Genomic DNA, 18,296 nt, shown 5'->3' on the forward strand with positions numbered 1-18,296 from the left:
CCTCTAATGAGAGAGCGAGTGAGTCGACCACAATTGAAATTGTAATATTAATACCACCATTACATCTTACTCTTAAGAGTAATCTACAACAAACCAAATTTAGTCATTGATTTTTAAAATCATTGTCACCAATAATAATTCTTTCTGTATTAATATAACAATTGAATTGTTGGTTGTAGTCTGTCCCTTTCACAAAAGAATGAAAGAGTGAAAGGAAAAAACACCACAACCACTTATTGCTTAGCTTTGCTTAATAAGTATTAGCATTACATAGTAGTAGAGTGCCACCCCCTCCCTCTCTCCCTGCATACCACTACCACTGGTGCTAGCAGCATCTATATGAAATTCATATGACTACTATTGGTTGGTTGGATGGTTGGTGCGTGCGCAGCATATATATGTGATTGATGGTACCACCTTACAAAGTATCATGTGACAAGATAGTAGCAATAAGAAGAGATACCAAGAAGAATGAAGAAGAAGAAGAAGTAGATAGCAAGGTAACTATTCTTTCTTTAACCCACATATTTACTCTAGTAGTAGTAGTAGTAGTAATACTAATTCTTGTATTCAATAACAATACAGTAGTAGCACAACACAACCAACAATCTTGTTTGATTGATCAATCAATCAATCGTACATGTTAGTTAGTTACACTCATTACAAACAAAAAAAAAAAAAGTATACTTTACTTTTTAAACTTCTTCCTCTTCATTCTTCTTCTTTGGTTAATAACTAATTATTAATTTGTTTATTTATTCTTTTAAAAAAAAAGAAAGATGGAAACAATCATATTTAATAATGTAAAAGATGAATCAATATTGGTGGAACATTTACAATACATTAAAAGTAATCATAGTCATTTGGAACAATCGTTTCAGTTGGAATTAGAGAATGCAAATTGGGAGATTGTTACAAGACTGTTGTACGTTATTCTGACTGAACACTTTTTTGAATGTGAACCATACCAACTCGTTCAAGGTGAAAATATAATCAACTTTAAACCAAACGACCCAGACTCATCATCATCATCATCACTGTCGTCATTGTCGGTACAGCTCCAATTTCATATCAAGGATCTTTATTGTTTGGACAGATTTACATTGGACAAGACAAAAAAGTTTGCAGTTGTTGAATTTGGACCAATCGAATTGGATGAAGCATCATCATGTACTCAAACAGAAATCATCTATAATTACTCGGGGTTGGTTTCGGTATTGGAGAAATACTTTGGTAAATCAACAACTGGTTACGAACAATTTGAAAAGGACTTGGATAATTGTTGGGTCAATATGGCTTTGTCAAAGGTACTGTCAAATGAAAGAATGGAGTCACTAAAAGAAGAGATTACCAAGATGAATTGCAAGTCGGTACCAGAGTATATTGAGAGTATGTTGAAACAAGATCCATCGTATAGTCATGTGTTTTACGAACAATTCCATCGTCGTGGTCATCCAACTCACCCCTTTGTAAAGAGTAAGGTTGGATTGTCGGTTGAACAAGTCATCAGTTACTCACCAGAGTTTGGAGGTACAGTCGATCCAAGACTCATCGCAATTCATCGATCAAAAGGAGGATTCAAATCATATGACGATCAACAAGAACCATGTCCAAACCAATTCATTTTCAATTTGTTCCCTTGTGTAGAGGAAAAGGTTAGAGACTATTTTAAAATGATTGGGTTGGAATTACAAGATTATTATTTAAATTTAGTACATCCCTATCAATTATCTCAACCAGTCCTATCCCAATTCAATCAAGATATTGAAAACAATGAATTGATTATTATTCCATCGTCAGTGTCATCGGACATTTCCTCCAAACCATTGGTATCGGTTAGATCATTAACGCTGCAAAGCAAAGAATCACCACAATCGTCACTTGGTACATTACCAGCTTTGAAATGTTCGTTTAGCGTTAGATTGACCAACGTTGTACGAAATCTATATCATACACATTGTGTCACTGGTCCACAGTTTTCAAGAATATTGGATGATATTTTCAAGAGAGAAAGAGGGAATGGATTTGGAACAAAAATACATTTTGTAAAGGATCTCATGGGAATATACTACTACGACACCAATCAACAAGGAGAAAAACAACAACAACACAAGAATGCTGAATTGTCATCATTGTGGAGACAAAATTTACATTGTTTTGTAACTGACCCAACAACTGAACAAATAGTATCTATCCCTGCATTACTAAATATCTCACCAATATCAGGTACAGAACTACTCTTTGAATTTGTCGATCAGTTAAAAACCAACCAACACATCTCAACTACATCCGAAGCTATTCGTGTTTGGATGAACCATTACCTTCAACTACTTGTCCCATTTTATATTATAATGTCTACAAAATATGGAGTAGCATTGGAATCCCACCACCAAAACACCTATGTCATTATCGATAGAGGTGTACCTGTCAAGATTATCTTTAAAGATTGGGATTGTCCTCGTTGTCTACCGGAGAGATTAGATCGCCAAAACATTGACTATAGCTCAATGAAAGGATCATCAATCACAAACTCTCAATTTGAAACAGACTTTACACAAAAAAGAGCTCAAATATTTATACATGTTGGTGAACTACTGATGCATGTATTTGCTCACCTTCGAACGATTGGACAATCAAAGACGATGGAAAAAGAATTAATTCAAGATTCATCTGACATTCTTCAATCAACATTCAACCAACTCAAATCCGATCCAATCATCCATGATCAGGTATTACAAGATGAAGAATACTTTTTCACAACACCTTTTGTTGAAATGTATGCCTACACCAAATGGAGATTAAATCCATCAACTCAAAATTATTCAGCTCCACATTTTATTAAAAATCCATGGTATCAAACTAATCAATAGATAGATAGATTGATAGATAGAAAGGATAATTATAATTAACAAATCAATTAAATAAAATAAAAACCAAAAAAGAAATTTCACGCACGCCAACAATAACAATCATTTCCGACAAGATATTTAAATATCTGTCATTGTCGGATATTTATCCTCTCTTTTTGTTTTGTTGCTTGAGTAGATAAACAGGTTATTATTGTCAAATTTACAAAACATAAGAAGAAGAGTTAATAATAATGAAAGATAATAATTATTTAATCTTTTTAATAGTTTCAATATTATTATTACTTGTGTCAAATGGAGAAGTGATTGAATATCAAGGTATTCCAAATGATTCATCACTTTCGACAGCATGGAAGAATGGAGCATTGTTGAATGAAACAATGAATAGATTACAACCATTTGATGAATTGGTATTCCCAAATGAAACGATTTATCTTGTTGGTGGTATCATTGCACAGAATCTAGAGTCTGTAGTACTACGGTTCGAAGGTACACTTGTATTCACAGACAACACTCATACTTGGCCACGGAATGCTAGTGGCAATGTATTGGAATGCTTTCAATTTTCAAACTTTAACAATGTAACATTTACATCAACCTACCAAGGAATACTAAATGGACAAGGAGAAGCATGGTGGGGGTTACTAGGGTATGTAGAGTATCACGAGAACAGACCTAGAATGCTTTCATTGGGTTACTCTAGTAACATCCTATTAGAGAATATTGTATTTATAAATTCTCCATACTGGACTGTATGGATTTACAATGTTGATGGTTTAGAGATTCGTCAATCACATATATCTAATCGTCGTAATGATTATGATGGTCATGACTTTTATAATTTAGAGTATGACAAAGAAGAAAAAAAACTAAACTAAACTAAACTAATTATATTACATTCTTTTTCTTTTCTTTTTCTTTTTTCTTTTTTGTTTATAGAGCATTTAATACTGACGGATTTGATGTAACAGGTAGAAATGTTTGGATTCATGATTGTACAGTATGGAATCAAGATGATTGTATTGCAATCAAAGATGGATCAGAGAATATGTTGATTGAACGAGTCAATGCAAGTGGACTTGGTTTAACTATTGGTTCTATCGGTGGATCAACTGTTAGAAATATAACATTCCGTGATTGTTATATGTATAAGGTATGAAACAATAATAATAATAATATATATATATATTACTTTTTTTTTTTACTTACTTTGTTTACTTTTTTTTTTAGACATATAAAGGAATTTATGCCAAGTTTAGAGGAGATGGATTGATTACAGATATATTATATGAAAACATTGTAATGGTAGAACCAGAGACAGGTATTTGGATTGGACCAGCACAACAATCTGACAATGTAGATTTATGTTTACCGGCACCTTGCTCTCTTTGTTGGCCTATTGACCCATTGGCACAATGCAATATGCCAGCCAATGCAAGTTATATCAATTTCACACTTCGAAACATTACAGTGATAGGACCAGCCAAACGAACAGGATTCATCATTGGAAGTGCCACCAACCCAATGATCAACATTACATTTGACAGTGTAGTCTACCAAGACGACACACAACCAAACTATTTTGCTTGTGAGAATGTTGCAAGTGGTTATGCAATAGGAGGTACTAATCCAATCCCTTCATGTTTCTCCTCATCAAACGAACAACAACAAAATCAACAAGTACCTGATAACTATAACTATTACAACTACAACTACTAATAAGTAGCTCGAAAACAAATAAATATAAGATGTTATTTTTTTTTTTTTTTAAGAGGTCAATTATTATAAATTAATTTAATAAAAGCGAACGAAAAGTTGACCAGTCTCATCTTGAGTGGGGCACCAAAATTGGACACCCCTGTGAAGGAAGCCCACCGATTTTTTTTTTAATTTTATTTTTTTTTGGTTTTCAAAGTTGTGAGCAACCAAGCCAAACTACTTTATGAGGTTAAATACACTGATTTTTAATATTATTATTAACTATTCTTATTTATATTAAATATAAGAAGAAAAACAAAGAAAAAACAAAGAGATTGTAGAGAGAAGTAAATGACGGATCATAACGCTGGATTCTATATATTCCAATGGGCCGGAATTATATTTCTCGTTTCTTTGTCAGGTCTATTTGCAGGTCTGACACTAGGTCTCTTATCACTCGATATAACAGGTTTAGAGGTAAATTTAAAATGAATAAAAGAATATATAAACACATGAATAGATTTACTAATCTATCTCTATCTTATCTATCTCTATCTTTCTATCTCTATCTAATTTATTTTTAATTTTTCTATTATTTTAGATTGTAATAGCTAGTGGTACACCATTAGAAAGTAAATATGCAAGAAAAATTTATCCAGTAAGACAAAGAGGCAATTTGTTATTGTGTACGTTGCTGCTTGGTAATGTGGGTGTCAATTCATTGTTGTCGATTCTCATGGCCGACATGACAAGTGGGTTCCTTGGTTTCATCATTTCGACTGGTATTATTGTGGTGGCTGGAGAGATTATTCCACAGGCTGCATGTTCGCGTCACGCTCTGGCTGTAGGTGCACACACCATCTGGATTGTATATTTGTTTATGTTTTTGTTCTTCCCATTCTCCTTCCCTATTAGTAAGGCACTCGATTTCTTTTTGGGCAGTGAAATGGGTACGATCTACTCGCGTAAAGAGCTCAAGAAGCTGCTGGACATTCATAGCATCCACACTCAAGAGAGTGGTGTGTCGAGAAGCGACGTCACCCTCTTGACGGGTGTATTGGACTTTTCGCAGAAAAAGGTGGCGCAGGTCATGACACCGTTGGACCGCGTCTTTATGCTCGACATTTCAACCAAGCTCGACTACACGACGATGACGTCGATTCTCGAGAACGGACATTCGAGAATGCCCGTCTACGAACACGAACGCTCCAACATTATCGGGTGTCTGTATATGCGTGACCTCGTACTGCTCAACCCCGAGGACAGCGTGCCACTCAAGACAATGATGGGGTTGTACCACCGCCAGCTGCTCAAGACATGGCACGACACTTCACTCGACCAGATGTTGTCCGAGTTCAAGACGGGCAAGAGTCACATGGCCGTTGTGCACCGTGTCAACAACGAAGGTGACGGCGACCCCTTTTACGAGAACCTCGGTATCATCTGTCTCGAAGACGTGCTCGAAGAGATCTTGCAAGACGAGATTCTCGACGAAAGCGATCACTACCACTCCAACGACAAGAACCGTGGCGGTATGGATTACCGTGCCATCAACAGTTTTCACGGCCCACGTAACTCTAGCAAACTCTCTCCCCAACAAATCGTCGCCATCTACAACTTTTTGTCGGGCAGTCTTCCCGAATTCTCATCCAAACTGCTGTCCGAAGCCGCCTTCCAAAAGATGCTCGCAACCAAAGGCACACTCGTGCTCGACGTGGACAAGCCTAAAAAGGGTGACCTATTCATCTACAATAGAGGTGTTGCCGACGAGTACTTTACCATTGTGCTCCAAGGTAAGCTCGAGATCCGTTCGGGTAGCGAAGGTTTTGTCAGCGAGGGTGGTCCCTTTACCACGTTGGGTTTGAACGCACTCAAAAACGACCACTTTGTGCCAGACTTTAGTGCCCGCATCATTTCACAAACTGCACAACTCGTCAAGATCAGCAAGGTGGCCTATGAAAATGCCGTCAAACTCACCACCGACGAGTACAGCTCACATGTATTTAATTTCAGAAGAGAACCAGAACCAGATAGAACTGCCACTACCTATCTCTTGGGTGGAACCAAACCAATCCAAGGTAATACTTTTAGTGATGGAGATACTCATAGTCCAACTTCTTCTCCGTATGGTGGTTCTTTAAATTCAACAACTACAAAATCTCCTATCCCATCTAGTTCTATATCAAGACCAAATAATAATAATAATAATAATAATAATAATAATACTCCATCACCTCCTACCACCACTACAACATCAACCACCCCAACATCTATATCAAATAATAATTTAAGTAATGGACCACAACAATCATTTAATGTAAAGGAAAATAATCATCATCAAAGAAGTGGTAGTAGTAACAACAACAATAATACTAGTATAGCATCTACCACCACTACTGGTATTTTGATAAATAATAATGATAATACTAGTAGTAGTCAAACTGATGTATCTGAAGATGATGACGATGAAGATAATGTTAAAATATCCATATTAAAAAATAAATAACCAATTCATGTATATTTATATCTACATATATAAATATATATATAATCCTTTTCTTTTTTTAAATTACAATTCTTTTTTATCTATATGATTTTATATATTCTATATGTTGGAACAAAGTTTACACTCTATTGTTGTTGTTGTTACCTATGATTAATCAGAGAATAAACAAAACAACATGATAAACAAGTAAACAAAGAACATAACCATGTAAAATACCAATTTCAACATTAAATGATTTCCAATCTTTGAAGTCATTGAATAAACCTTTGTTGGATCAACTTTGAATGATCTATTTTGATATCTAAATAATCGTAATAATAAGTGAGTATATTTATATTTAGATTTAGATGTGATCATATGACATGTGTCTTTTTTCTATTTTTAAAACTTTAACATACTTTGTGAAATGATAATACAATACAGGAAGATTAAAGATAAACACGACAAATCTAAATGTTAAAAGATACCAAACAGTACAAATTCCTTGAATGATATACTCTGGAAGAACAAACTTGTTAAATCTCTTGCAAAAATCTATAGAGGTTATATCATTTCCCTCTAAATCTGTTAATAATAATAACTAAAGAAGAAGAAGAAGAAGAAGTATTGATTAATATATATCTATAAAGGTAGATTGATGTGATGATTGATGATTCACCACACCACCATTTTGTTGATCTTTCATTCTTCTTACTTCATAAACAATGACAGCTAAAAGACCACCTGTTATGACCAATGACAATGTCATTGTTATATCGAAACCACTTGATGATAATTCGTACATTTTTCTATCTATATATCTATATACAATGATAAGTAATAATAATAATAATAAAAAGTCAGAAGTGATTACGATGATGGATGTTCAAACACAGAATGAATCATTGAGAAGGGCCAATTTTTTGATTTTTTTTGTTTTCGATGTGGGTCTCAACATTGGAACTTTTTATTTGGCCATCAAAAAAAAAAGGGATTTCCATTATAAATATAAATATCCTTAATACTTTTATACGAGCCGAATAATATTATTATTTTTTATTTATAAATAAATTTATATCTTTTTTTTGAAAGGTATATTATATCTTTTTTAGTTTTTTTTTTGTTTAGTTTTTTTTTTCCAAAAAAAAGTATCTTTTTTATATGTGATGTATGTGTAGGAGGATGGTATGTGCAATCTATTTTTTGTTATTTGTTAATTTATATTTAGATATGTAATGTTGTTTGGGTTGTTTTGGTTGGAAAGATGTGTGTACATTATATTATTATTTTTTAATTCATATTTGTAGAAATCTTTTCAATTCTAGAAATAATATGTTTACCATAAGTAACTTTACGAAGGGTAGCAATGTAGGGTTGAATACGCTGGATGATCATCTCACGTTGGGACTGGTCTACAATGTCTAGTATTTTTTGGATGACATAGTTGGCGTAGGGGTCTTTGAGAACCTTGAGCATGGCGCTTGAAGTGGTGCCACTCTGGTCACCGAGAATCTCGTTGATGATCATGGCACGTTCGGCGGTAGAGCCGTACTGTACACACTTCTCGATGACGTTGCTGGCAAACTTGTGTTGCGACAGTTGGTAGACCTGGTTGTGAAGTTTCTGTACAATGGCAGACTTGTCAGACTGCGTGCCGTGCTCGAGGACGTGTTGGATGACATAGTTGCCATACTGGTCCTGGACGAGCGAGACGGCGCAACGCATCAGCTCCTCGAGGATGGGCGCCACCTGCTGCTCGGAGCAGTGTTCGAGTATGCGCTGGATGACACGACATCCGTAGGGATGTGTGGCCAGGTGGTAGATGTGTCCGTTGAACGAGTCAATGATAAACTGGATGAGGTTGGTGGGGATCTTTTCGATGCACTTTTGGATGACATGGTTTCCGTTTTGATCGGTGACGCACTGTACAATGTGGCCATCCAATTCCTGGATCAACATTATCTGTTGGTCGAGTTCGATCGATTCTATGGCCTTTTGGATGACACGGCAGCCATACATCTGCAATGCAAGTAAAAGAATGTTGCCCTTTAGCTTCTCGGCAAGGATACGCTTTTGGTCAGAGCTTCCGTGTTCAAAGAACTTTTGCAACACATAGTTGCCAAATACATCGGTCATCAAAGAGTGCACGGCCACTATAACCTCGTCAAATACAAGTTGCTTGTCCTCGGCGTTGGCATTTTCAATCTTTTGTTGAATGATACGTGAACCAACTTGATCTTTGCTAAACTCGGCAATATGGCCTTTAATGTCAACAAGTTCAAGTTTCATCTTTTGTGATCTAAAATCTTCAAGTAATTGTGATCTTGATGCAGAGGCAGATGCAGATGATTGAGTAGATGATGCAGATGCAGATGATGCAGGAGATGATTGAGTTGGAGGAACTGTTGAGGGTTGTGCTGGTGGTGGTGGTGGTGGTGGTGTGACTTGTTGTGATGGACTTACAACAACAGTTGTAGGAGGTGAAGTAACCGAAGAATAGGTTGGAGAAACAGTGACCGTTGGTTGTTGTTGTTGTTGTTGAGGTTGTTGTTGTGGTGTTGGTGCCTGTTGTTGTTGTTGATTTGATTGGTGATGATGATGATGGTGATGAGAATTATTGCCTTGTTGTTGTGGTTGAGATTGATTTGATTGGTGATGTTGTGGACCAGAGTGATGATGTTGTTGTTGATGAGATTGGTGTTGTGGAATCATATTTGAGTATTCATCCATATGATGTTGTTGCTGTTGTTGATGATGATGATTTGGTTGGTTTTGACTATTCACAAGGTTCGAATGTTGTTGTTGTTGTTGTTGTTTATATGATTGTTGTTGCACTGATGGGTTCATGAATGGTTGTTGTTGTTGTTGGTTGTTGTTATAGTTCGGGTGGTTTTGTTGTTGATTATTTAACAAGATTGGTGGATTAACGCCAGGGGATGATCCAAGCTTACGTTGTTGTTGTTTATTTGACATATCATCTAATGGTCGTGGAATGCCTCTCTGTTGTTGTTGTTGTTGTGGTGGTGCGTTATATATATAATTATTATTTTGATTATTATTATTATTATTATTATTAACATTGATCGATTGTTGTTGTGGCATATGGTGTTGTTGTTGTTGTTGTTGGTATCCACCTTGTTGCATACGATGTTGTTGCTGTTGTGGATGTGGTTGTTGTTGGTGATGATGATGTTGTTGTTGATGATGAGGTTGTTGTTGCATCATGTAATGGTCCTTGGAATTATCCATTTTGTTGTTCATACCATGTTGTTGTTGTTGTTGTTGGTAGTGTTGTTGTTGTTGATAACCACCACCTCTTTTCATTCCTCCACCTTTTGATGCGTCATCATATTATTATTATTATTATTAATATTATTAATATTATTATTATTATTCATATGAGATTGTTGTTGTTGTTGTTGATGATGACGTCTATTATCTTGTTTACCATAACCTCCTCCCATATGACTCTGAACTCCTCCACCTTGTTGACCTCCACCATTTTGTTGTTGAACCATTTGTGGTGGATACATGTGTGGCACCAATACTCCAGTCGACATGTTATTATTATTAGAATATCCATAAGAAGCATAATTTGCATCCTCCTAAAAAAAACAAACCAATCAGTCAATACTCTTGTTTCTTTTCTTTTCTTTCTTTTCTTTTTTATCTTTTTAAGATCTTACATGTTCATATTCATTTTCATAATCTCTATAAGTATTACCATTTAAATCCAATTGACTTTCGATGATGGGATCGTTGATTTGACTAAACGAACCTTTTTGTTGTTGTTGTAGCAACGAGGATTGTTGTGGCGATGAAGAAGCCGATGTCGAAGTGGGGGGTTCGTCGAGGTTGGCTTGAGAACGACGACGTTGGTGGGACTTGGGGTCGACCAGGGCAGCCTTTTGGTAGACTGGTGAAGGGGTACGTGGGAAATCCTGTTGGATCATATCGACCAAAGACTTTGGCTTGGCACCTCCAGCAGAGTCGAGTGAGACAGAGTCACCTCCTTGTGAACCTCCCGAACTGGAACCTTGAGAACCACCACCATTATGATTATTCAAGACAATGTCGGGACTTTGTTGTCTGAGAATGCTTGCTGGTCCAATAGCATGTGAAGGATGAGGTTTTTTGATTGCAATCTCTTTTTCATGGACATCTGAATGATAATGTGGTTGTGGTTGTTGGATATGTTGATCTCTTTGAGGTTCTCTTTGTTGTTGATCACGTGGATGTTGTTGGTGCTCTCGTTGATCACGTGAATGTTGTTGTTGTTGTTGTTGGTGTTCTCGTTGCTCACGTGGATGTTGATCACGTTGTTGATGATCACGTTCTACTATTCCTCCACCTCTTTGTTGTTGTTGTGGAGTTGGTTGATAGTAGTGTGGTTGTTGTTGTTGCTGTTGCTGTTGGTGAGGAGGAAGAGGCAACTGATTTTGTTGGTCTTGCTCATAAGCATTGATATCCTGGTGCTGATATTGTTGGAATTGTTGTTGCTTCTTGTTATATAGCGCAGCTTGGTACGGTGAAATGAGTGGTGGTGGCAAACGAGGATCAAGTGGTCTCTGTGAATAATAATAATTAAAGTAATGAATATCTAATCTTGGATCCTGTGGTGATATTGCCTCGGTATAATCTTGTTGTTGGAATTCCTAAGAAAGAAATAGACAAAGATATGATTGATAGATAGATAGATAGATAGATAGATAGAAACAAGTATATATTAATATCACTGTTTGTCTGTTTGTTCTTGTTTGTTTGTTCTTGTTTGTTTGTTTTTCATACCTCTTCTGGAATGATAGGAGGAGCCGAACTACTCCTAGAGATAGTTTGGTCGAATCGAGACTTGATAGTCAATTTCGTTAGATCAATCCCATTGCTGAAATCATCTCCCAATCCAGAGAAATGATTTGGGTCCATCTTGTTGTTGTCGTTGTCGTTGTTGTTGTCTGTTTTCTTCTATAGTACGATTCGTTCGTTGATCTGTTTGGTTTAAGGGTGGTATGTGTGTGTGTGTTGTGTGTAATATATGTATAATAATGCGGCGGGTATGATAGATATATGACAAAGAAATATACAGCAAGTTTACAATCGCAGAGTTTGTTTGGTTCTTCTCTCTTACAAACTACGTACGACAAATACTGTACAAAAAAAATAAAAATAAATGAATGAACAATTAAAACAACATAAACATGTGATAGATGGATAGATACTAATGTAAATGGATATGATAATGCAAAAAAAAAAAAAAAGGAGGAGTGTGCTCTTTTTCTTTCTTCTTTTTTTTTGATGTTCTCTCTTTCTCTTATTCTCTTTCTCTTTCTCTTTGTTGCTCTTTTAGTTTAGAATCTACTACTAGTTGCTGCTTCTGCTGACTGTATTAATTAAACTGACAGACGAACGAGAGAGACTAGACTAGACTGACTGAATGCAGAATGCGGATATAGTTAGTTTTAGAGAGTTGCGGAATGGAAAGCAAAGAAAAATAGAAAATAAATAAAAAAAATAAAAAATAAAAAAAAATGAATGAAACAAACGTTTGAGATGAATGAATGGACTTTGTTTGTTTGTTTGTTGCTAATACTGCCAAATAAATAAATAATGATTATATATAGATAAGATGTGAATGTGTAAATATATAACTATTACAATTATATTTTGACTATAAAGTAAAGTAATGAACTTCTTCTTCTTCTCTTTCTTTCTCTTTCTTTCTTTATCTCTGCTCTCTGCTCTCTGGTTGATCAATGTTGGTCAGATGATTGATTTTTTTGTAATGTCAATCAAATCAACTCTTCTTCTTTCTTTCGCTCGTGTGTGTGGTGGTGGTTGTGTGCGTGTGGATGAGGGTGGATAGATGAAATGAATGGATCGATAGTTTTGATTTGATTTGTGTGTTGTTGTGATATGTTGGCAAGTATGGTTTGTAATTTAATACGCACTACTATACTATGCTGGTATTATTGTTGTTGTTGTTATGTTATTGGTTGTTGGGTCTAGAATACAAGTACAAAAAGAGAGAAAAGGAAAAGATGTTGACAAAATAGAAAAGAGGAGTGAAAAACGAGGAATCCATCGAGTTGGCCTCGGCTGTCAGTGTTGTTTTTGCCCAACCCAACAACAAAAACACCAAGTTGAAAAAAAATTAAAAAAATAGAGATAGAGTTCGTACTTCGCAACGATGATAAATCAGATTTATGTGGTGGCTTTTGCTGTTGGGTGGGCAACAAAAACCGAACGAATCGACAAAAAATCATTAACCGAGATATTCCAAAAGAAGGAGAAAAAAAATAATAGAGAGTTGAACATCTAAACGTTACATCGATCCCAGGTCGCTTACCAAAGTATACGTTACCTCCATCATTCATCATCATCATCAACATCATTGGACAATGAACGAATGAATGAATGAATGAATGAATGAATGAATGAATGAATGAATGAATGAATGAATGTAGTACAGAGTTTTGTTTTGATTATTCGTATTACTTGTTTATTATTTACAAAGGCCTGTGTTTTGTTTTGTTTTGTTTGTGTATCATTGCAACAGATGTGTGATTGATTCCAATGATTCGTTTTTAGTTTACTTTCCAACCATGATATATGATATGTAACCATATACATTATATTCCAAGTATTGTTGTTTGTGATGATATATGATGACTCGTATTGTCTATTATTATTATTGATTGATTGATTTGTTATTATTATGTTTGATTGATTGAATGATTGATTTTTTAAGCAACTCTCTTTCCTGAATAAAGTTCTTCAGCTGGGACATAACGCTTTTCAACAATCTTGATATCGACAGTTGAAGCCATAGGTGGTAGCTTGGTTTCAACAAACTTTGCAAACTTGTCAGCTACTTCAAGAGGAGCGTCGATTTGAACGACACGTCTCATGACTCTGATTTCGTACTGATCTCTAGATCTCTTATCGACATGTGGTGACTTGTTGATAGTATATTGCTTGTAGGTGGTTGGGAGGGTTGATGGACCCGATGTGTTGATACCCGCCATCTTGGCAGCCCAAGCAATTCTCTTGGCAATGTATGGTAACGAACGATCGATACCTTGTAATTGGAAGCTGACAATCTTTCTACCAGCTCCAACAACTGTTTGAGTAATAGCTGCTGCTGATGACATTTCTATCTATCTAATCTAAATCTATATTAGTTAAAGTAATACAATGTAATGATCAACAACTATAGTTCGAGATAAACACATTCGTTCAAAAGTTCTGATGATCTGCGCAAAAAACTATTACAAAAAAAAAAAAAAAAAAACATTCCAAATTTTTGGATACTAAAGTATAACTTTATAAAGTTTGATTTATTTAATTTACTTTCTTACATTTAAGACATTATTTATATTACCATTGTCATCTGTTGATATTTGTTTTTGAGGATCGTATTCCCAATTACCGTCAACAATGAATTTGTACTCATACCTACCAGGAACGAGATGGAGTGTGACAGATGGATAACTATCACTGTGATTGGAATTATTATTGTTGGAAGAGTTGTTTGACACTCCAACATAACCACCACCAGAAACATTAACCATTAAAATACCATTATTATTATTGTTATTGGTTGATGTTCCTGAATTGGTAGTATTATTATTATTATTATTATTATTATTATTATTTTGGTTGGTAGTAGAATTATTATCTTTACTATTTGTTAAATCATCCTTTGAATTATTTTGATTTTGACCAGAATTATTCAAATTCTCATTATTTTCAATAGTATTATTATTATTGTTACTACCATTGTTATTATTATTATTATTACTATTACCATTATTATTATTATTATTATTATTATTATTATTAATATTAATATTATTTGTATTAGTTGTTAGTGTTGTAATTCCATTATCATTTTGATTGTTTCCATTGTTCTCTGATCGTTTCTCATCAGTTCTCAACAAGCCAGTTACTTGAGGAGAGGTATTCAATGATGTGCTCAGTGAGACTCTTTGTTCCCACGTGAAAAATGATCCCGTCAATTGAATAACATGGCCACTATATGGCCAAGTAAAAGAAACCGGTACTAAATCTTCATCGTATTTTTGTTTTGACGATTGAACCAATTCGCTATTGTTGTCGTTTGAATGATGTACGTCCTTTTCTAAATCTAATAAATCTCTTCTTGCTATTTCATCTTGATTTAATATTGTTTGTGGTTGTGATTCTATTTCAAAATTTGTATACAACTAAAATAGAAATAGAAATAGATTAATATAAAAATATATCTTTTTTTGTTTCTTTTTCTTTTTCTTTTTTTACATTTGAATTTTTATAAATAAATAATTTTTTCTTTAAAGATAATTCAACCATTGAGGTGATTACGGCTAGAGGCATTTCACGGAGTTCAGAAGGTCCTGATTCTTTCAAGAATAGTGCAAATCCATATCTACCATTTTTAGAGACTGGATGAACTGAACGCAAGAAATCCTCTAGCAATTTCCAAGTATGCGGAGAAAAGTAATCGGGGTTTGGACTAGATGGGTCCAATCCTTCGTAACGACCCGTTGGAGGATACATGAGTCGTGTTGGCTTTTCACCTTCAATGAGCAATGGATAACACTGAGCCAATGGTACCAACAACACATCAAAGTGGTAGCATGGCAGATCCAATGTTTTCATTCTCTTTATGATTTGTGATTCCGTTGGTCTAAAGTAGTCGTTTCTTAAACTTTCCAACGTTTGTAATAAATGTGATGTTATCTTTTGGAAATTCTTTGATAAATCTATCAATGTTTTGTTATTGTTGCTTGTAGATCCTTCTGAATTTACTGGATATTTTGGTAATGCCCAACTATAAAAAAAGAAGAGAGAGAGAATAAAATTAGTACTACTCTATTAACAAATAATGATGATCCTATTTATACATACTGAATTTGTCTAATTTGTTTGGTAACAATAAGTCCAAGAGCTTGAGCATCGTAGAGATAGTTGTTTAATTTTGGATAACCAAGTTTAACAAATTGTAATTTAATTCCAATTTCTGAAAAGGTTAATCTCTTGGTTTCACTTCTTTCTAGTAACTCCAATAATGGAAAGAATACATAAAGTACACTTGAAAGATTTTGACTTGGTAACGAACTATTAATAAACATTGATTGAAAAATATCTTTAAAGTTGATACTACTACTACTATTTTGTTGTGGTGATTGTTGTTGTTGTATTGGTAATGGTGGAAGTTGTTGATTAATAAAATGATGATTTGATTGTTGTTGTTGTTGTTGCTGCTGTTGTTGTTGCTGCTGTTGTTGTTGTTGATGTTGTTGTTGTAATTGTTGGAAATGTGATGGTATTGAAGGTAATGGTGATTGATTATTATTATTATTGTTATTATTGTTGTTATTATTACTTGGGATAGCATATTTATGTTTATGAAAATGATTAAATGATTGAATATTATGATTGATGCTTGCATTTACATTCATTTCCTTTTCAACTTGATCATCCATTAGATTATCATTACTATTATTATTATTATTGGTGGTAGAGGTGGAGGTAGTGGTTGGTGCAAAGCTACTACTATAGTATGAACCAACTTCTATATCATCATCTTCATATTCTGCACCAAAGTTGTCTCCTTCACCCATATAACTTTCTTCATTATAATCAAATTCTTCATTTGTATCACCAACTACCAATGCATTGGGTGATTGTAGTAATGATTCTTCACCATAATTTTCATCTTGAATATTATCACCATTCTCTATTGATTCATCACCAACAACAACAACAACACCAGATGATAATATTTTCTCAGAGCTTAGACTACGAAGAATGGTTGTATTGGTTGGTGAACTGTTTCCACTATTTTCACCACTTGATTCTCTAGAATCTATATTGTTGGATTCTCTTGTCTCTTGATCAATATCATCTGATGATCCAAATGAATTTAATTGTGATATTGGTTGTTGTTGTTGTTGAATTTGTTGTGATTGTGAGTTTAGAGTTGGAGTTTGTGATGGTTGTTGTTGTTGAATTTGTTGTTGTTGTTGTTGTTGTTGTTGTTGCAGTTGCTGCTGTTGAAATTGTTGTTGTTGATATTGTAGTTGTTGCTGCTGCATCTGCAGTTGTTGTTGTTGTTGTTGATGCAATATTTGTTGTTGTTGAATTTGTTGTTGTTGTTGCTGATGTTGTTGATTTTGTTGATTTTGTTGATTTTGTTGATTTTGTTGATTCTGTTGATTTTGTTGTTGTTTATTTGGGGTATGATTTACAAATTGTTGTTGTTGTTGCTGAGGTTGTTGTTGAGTATTAATATATTGTTGTTGTTGTTGTTGAGGAGGATATTGATTGATTACATTATGAGAAGTATTTAAAGTAAAGGGTTGTTGTTGTTGTTGATGATTATTATTCGATATTTGTCTTTGATGATGAATTGGATGTTGTTGTTGTTGTTGTTGTTGAGGTTGAGTATTAATATACTGTTGTTGTTGTTGTTGTTGTTGTTGTTGCTGTTGTTGGGATGAAGATAACAATACAGGGGAAGTTGGAGAAGGTGCTTTAATGGCACCTTTTAACAAACTAAACCATTCATAGGATGCAGTGGCACTGTATTTGAGGACATCGGATGCATGAGTCGAATGAATGAGGTATACTTGGTATCGACGAAACGTTAGGGTGTTTAGAACGTTTGAAAAGTCCCTGTCACCTGAAATGAGCACAATGCAATGCGGAGGTTTGTTGTCAATGACCAACTTTAGTATTTCGACGAGGATGGCAATATCAGATGCATTGGACTTGTTTCGAGACACATCGTGCAGCAACACACCACACTCTTGCAGATTCGATCGCAGTTCGTCTTTGATGAGTTTGAGGTTGGCAAATGCCGATATATTCTTGAGCACACCACGTTGTAGTGCAAACGATCGGATTGCATTGACCACGTGTATACCCTTCATGTACGACGGTACTGCACAATTCTCTAGATCCCAAAACACATTTACTGGTAGTTCAGGTTGCATGATTCCACCAACTACCGATGATGACAACGATGTCATTCAGTCCCAAAACTATTAAATTATTACTTTTAAAATACTAGTATTCCCTTCCTCTTATTATTATCTCTTACTCTTTGCTCTTACACTCACACTTACTTCTCTCTTCTCTCTCTCTCTCCTTCTATTCTTTCTTTCTTTCTTTTTTTTTGTTTTCTATTTATTTCTATGAGTTTGAGCAAGTACTTTGTAAAAATGACATATGAGAGAGATTTTTTT

General features: G+C 34.7%; 8 protein-coding genes across 8 annotated transcripts; 3 read left to right on the forward strand and 5 right to left on the reverse strand.

Moving 5' to 3' along the window:
* Nucleotides 1-779: 779 nt before the first annotated feature.
* On the forward strand, nt 780-2,870 carry DFA_12327 (uncharacterized protein; the record flags this gene model as incomplete). The annotated part of the gene is made up of 1 exon (XM_004366014.1): nt 780-2,870. One exon carries the CDS (start codon nt 780-782, stop codon nt 2,868-2,870), a length of 2,091 nt encoding a protein of 696 aa, XP_004366071.1.
* Nucleotides 2,871-3,100: 230 nt separating this feature from the next.
* Nucleotides 3,101-4,586, forward strand: DFA_12328 (uncharacterized protein; the record flags this gene model as incomplete). The annotated part of the gene is made up of 3 exons (XM_004366015.1): nt 3,101-3,714; nt 3,807-4,020; nt 4,098-4,586. The coding sequence occupies 3 exons, from the start codon at nt 3,101-3,103 to the stop codon at nt 4,584-4,586; spliced, it is 1,317 nt and encodes a 438-aa protein (XP_004366072.1).
* Nucleotides 4,587-4,916: 330 nt separating this feature from the next.
* Nucleotides 4,917-7,071, forward strand: DFA_12329 (Ancient conserved domain protein 2; the record flags this gene model as incomplete). Its single annotated transcript, XM_004366016.1, has 2 exons — nt 4,917-5,042; nt 5,167-7,071. 2 exons carry the CDS (start codon nt 4,917-4,919, stop codon nt 7,069-7,071), a joined length of 2,031 nt encoding a protein of 676 aa, XP_004366073.1.
* A 150-nt stretch (nt 7,072-7,221) lies between these two features.
* Nucleotides 7,222-7,855, reverse strand: DFA_12330 (uncharacterized protein; the record flags this gene model as incomplete). The annotated part of the gene is made up of 3 exons (XM_004366017.1): nt 7,222-7,372; nt 7,470-7,651; nt 7,766-7,855. 3 exons carry the CDS (start codon nt 7,853-7,855, stop codon nt 7,222-7,224), a joined length of 423 nt encoding a protein of 140 aa, XP_004366074.1.
* Nucleotides 7,856-8,340: 485 nt separating this feature from the next.
* pufA (RNA binding protein) lies at nt 8,341-10,299 on the reverse strand (the record flags this gene model as incomplete). Its single annotated transcript, XM_004366018.1, has 1 exon — nt 8,341-10,299. One exon carries the CDS (start codon nt 10,297-10,299, stop codon nt 8,341-8,343), a length of 1,959 nt encoding a protein of 652 aa, XP_004366075.1.
* A 71-nt stretch (nt 10,300-10,370) lies between these two features.
* Nucleotides 10,371-13,421, reverse strand: DFA_12332 (uncharacterized protein; the record flags this gene model as incomplete). Its single annotated transcript, XM_004366019.1, has 4 exons — nt 10,371-10,655; nt 10,737-11,705; nt 12,132-12,194; nt 13,404-13,421. 4 exons carry the CDS (start codon nt 13,419-13,421, stop codon nt 10,371-10,373), a joined length of 1,335 nt encoding a protein of 444 aa, XP_004366076.1.
* A 369-nt stretch (nt 13,422-13,790) lies between these two features.
* Nucleotides 13,791-14,198, reverse strand: mrps10 (ribosomal protein S10; the record flags this gene model as incomplete). The annotated part of the gene is made up of 1 exon (XM_004366020.1): nt 13,791-14,198. One exon carries the CDS (start codon nt 14,196-14,198, stop codon nt 13,791-13,793), a length of 408 nt encoding a protein of 135 aa, XP_004366077.1.
* A 59-nt stretch (nt 14,199-14,257) lies between these two features.
* Nucleotides 14,258-18,080, reverse strand: DFA_12334 (uncharacterized protein; the record flags this gene model as incomplete). The annotated part of the gene is made up of 4 exons (XM_004366021.1): nt 14,258-14,312; nt 14,398-15,272; nt 15,346-15,877; nt 15,955-18,080. The coding sequence occupies 4 exons, from the start codon at nt 18,078-18,080 to the stop codon at nt 14,258-14,260; spliced, it is 3,588 nt and encodes a 1,195-aa protein (XP_004366078.1).
* Nucleotides 18,081-18,296: the final 216 nt, after the last annotated feature.

Source organism: Cavenderia fasciculata, assembly GCF_000203815.1.
Source record: "Cavenderia fasciculata unplaced genomic scaffold Scf_EUAJFUG02HR96I-5, whole genome shotgun sequence".
NCBI classification, from domain to species: Eukaryota; Evosea; class Eumycetozoa; order Acytosteliales; family Cavenderiaceae; genus Cavenderia; species Cavenderia fasciculata.